Source organism: Montipora capricornis, chromosome 11 (genome assembly GCF_036669925.1).
Source record: "Montipora capricornis isolate CH-2021 chromosome 11, ASM3666992v2, whole genome shotgun sequence".
Taxonomy (NCBI): Eukaryota; Metazoa; Cnidaria; class Anthozoa; order Scleractinia; family Acroporidae; genus Montipora; species Montipora capricornis.
In genome coordinates, this window is record NC_090893.1 from 13,332,209 (window position 1) to 13,334,708 (window position 2,500).

Consider the following 2,500-nt stretch of genomic DNA (forward strand, 5'->3'; position numbering starts at 1 on the left):
GCCAAATTATCTCAAATTAGTTAACTATTACATCCTTAGCAACGCACCCCAAAAAATACGTCAGTAGGCCCTTAAAAATATTAAGCTCCCTACTGTTACGAGTTATCGACGGTAAATATGGTCGCTTTACTTTACTTTACTTTAGTACTTCCTACGCTTATTTCAAACGACCAAACTGGCTTCTTAAAGGTCAGATTTATAGGAGAAAATATTTGTACAATAGACAGTAGTCTGTTCCAGGCTCCCATATAGTCGGGAAAACGAAAACAACTGCGTGGAAAAAGCGAGTGGGGGCTTGAGCCCCCACTAATTTTTCGTACCAACTTCTTTCGATTCCAAGACTCGGCGTCATATGTGGGTTGAGTTTGTTGGTTCTTCACTTTGCACCGAGAGGTTTTTCTTCGGGTACTCCGGGTGTCCCCTCAAACACCAAAATTTGAATTGATTTGCGTTGATTTTTTGATTTCAATTTATAGTGTCCCTAATTAGTGCTCCGGCGCAAGCAGTTCCTTTCCTTTCCTTTCAGCAAAAGAACTTTCGAAATGTGAAGAAAAACGAGAAGTGATTTTTGATCGTAGTAGCACTTGAAGCAAAAGCAACACACGCGTATCACGCCATCACGTGAAAATTGCGTCGTTTAGGGCTCGCATTTGATTGGCTATCTGTGACTTTCTTTGGTCATTGACCAATCAGAATGATTAGCTTGTTACCTCGTTTTGAACTGAATTTCCTCTTTTCTGCACCGTTAAGTTTGGAGATCATCTCAGTTATGAACGCTACCTTAAGCAGTAACGAAAAGAAAGCCTGACAAACTCAGGCTTGAGAGGGATTCGAAGCCATGAACTGTGAGATATCGGTGCAGTGATCATCTACCAATTGAGCTATCAAGCAAACTGGAAGCTGGTCTTTTTCTTTGTGAGTACGTAACTGAACCCGCCGATGATATTATGAAAGGACAATGTATCAAAGACAAACACTTGAACTACGAAAATGAAACAAGTTGAATATGAATCCTGAACACTTGTACCGTTCATAACTACGATCATCTCTAAATTTAACTTGTTTCATTTCCGCAGTTAAAATGTGTGTCTTTAATACATTGTTCTTTCGGCACAGCGTTACCTGAATACTGTATTTCTCTTAACCAATCATAACTGAGTAATTTTTTCATGTCTCACTATATCATGATTAGGGTTGTAACAAACCTTGTTTCCGCTCTCCGCTATTCGTCTCAGACATGACAACGACTTGGGGTTGAACTTGGGATTAGGTTTCATTTCAGTGTTTACTGGAGCTCCACACTCGTCCACTTCCGTTGCGACTTCAAGCTTAGGTTGTCTTCCATGGTCGTCAGCTTCGAGTATGTGATAAAAAAAGTCGTAGTTCATTGGGTCGTCAGGCACGCTACTGAAAGCTCGTTCCAGTTCACTATCATTTTCATCGTCGCCTTTTCTCTCTGGTAAATACGGCCACCGAGGATTTATATGCTTATCCAAAACTGCCAAAACTGTTTTCTGCAATAACGAATCAAAACCGACGTTTGATCAAGCTTTACAGTTGGTTTTCAAAAAATGACTTTAGCCTAAAAGTAATAACTGTTTACTTAGGAAGGTAACAGAGTTAAACTGCTCTCTATTTAATTAGTTTGGGCTAGCAACACGGCCGACATTTCTCTGCCTGCGAAGCTGGTGGGAGAAGGACACGTGCGCAAGTGTCCCCGAGTTGCATTCGCAGTTCGTAAAATCTCCAGAGGCTTTGGCGCCTTGTTGCTCGAGGCTTTGCCGCTCGCATAGCTCCCATGCGCATGCGCAAATTGATCCCGCCACAGGCTGTAAAAGGACCACAACGAAAGACAGTAAAATTATAGAAAAGCAAGTGGGTAGGGTGGGGAAGAGTCGGAACAAGACCCAAAACAAGCTTAGCGGGAGGTGGTGGATTCGTAAAGCAAGCAGAACATCAACGCTGCGATACTCACTTCCGACAAACATTTCTGTTGTATATAATTGAAGTGCGAGTTATGGGTGAGTCCTTTCGAGGAAACACATGAGCCCAACAAAACTGACCCGTTCCCAACTGTTGTTAGCTAAGTTGGTAGAGCGTTGCACCCGCATCGCAGAGGTCATGGGTTTAAATCTAGTTGAAGCCACCTGAGTTTTTAGAACTGACAGTTGCTTAAATTGTCTAGCTAAGTGCAAGGACCACTTCTCACTTTTATTAGGGAGCTTAAGCAACGACGACGGCGACGGCAACGAGACAGTCATCTTAAAAATATATATTCACTTTGTTGTAATCACTTCGTGTCTATTTCAACCTTTTTAATAAGACAACGAGTGTGTTAGTTCCTCAAAAATGACACTGGTCGGAACGGCGTTTAATTTTAAGTGCTACAACAAGTTGCAAAATTGTTGAGACACTTTCATTAAAAAACACCTTTTCTCGCTTCCAATACCCCCCGTATCTAGAATTTAAACCTTAACCACCTCCATTCCCCTCTCCCCCT

The 2,500-nt window shown here is 41.9% G+C and overlaps 1 protein-coding gene across 1 annotated transcript in view; it reads right to left on the reverse strand.

The window, feature by feature from the left end:
- Positions 1-2,500, reverse strand: part of LOC138022863 (transient receptor potential cation channel subfamily A member 1-like) — a 35,204-nt gene that overhangs the window by 22,165 nt on the left and 10,539 nt on the right. The window contains exon 5 of the mRNA XM_068869849.1: positions 1,206-1,514. Within this exon, the coding sequence (XP_068725950.1) occupies positions 1,206-1,514 (309 nt within the window). The remainder of the gene's footprint in view (positions 1-1,205; positions 1,515-2,500) is intronic.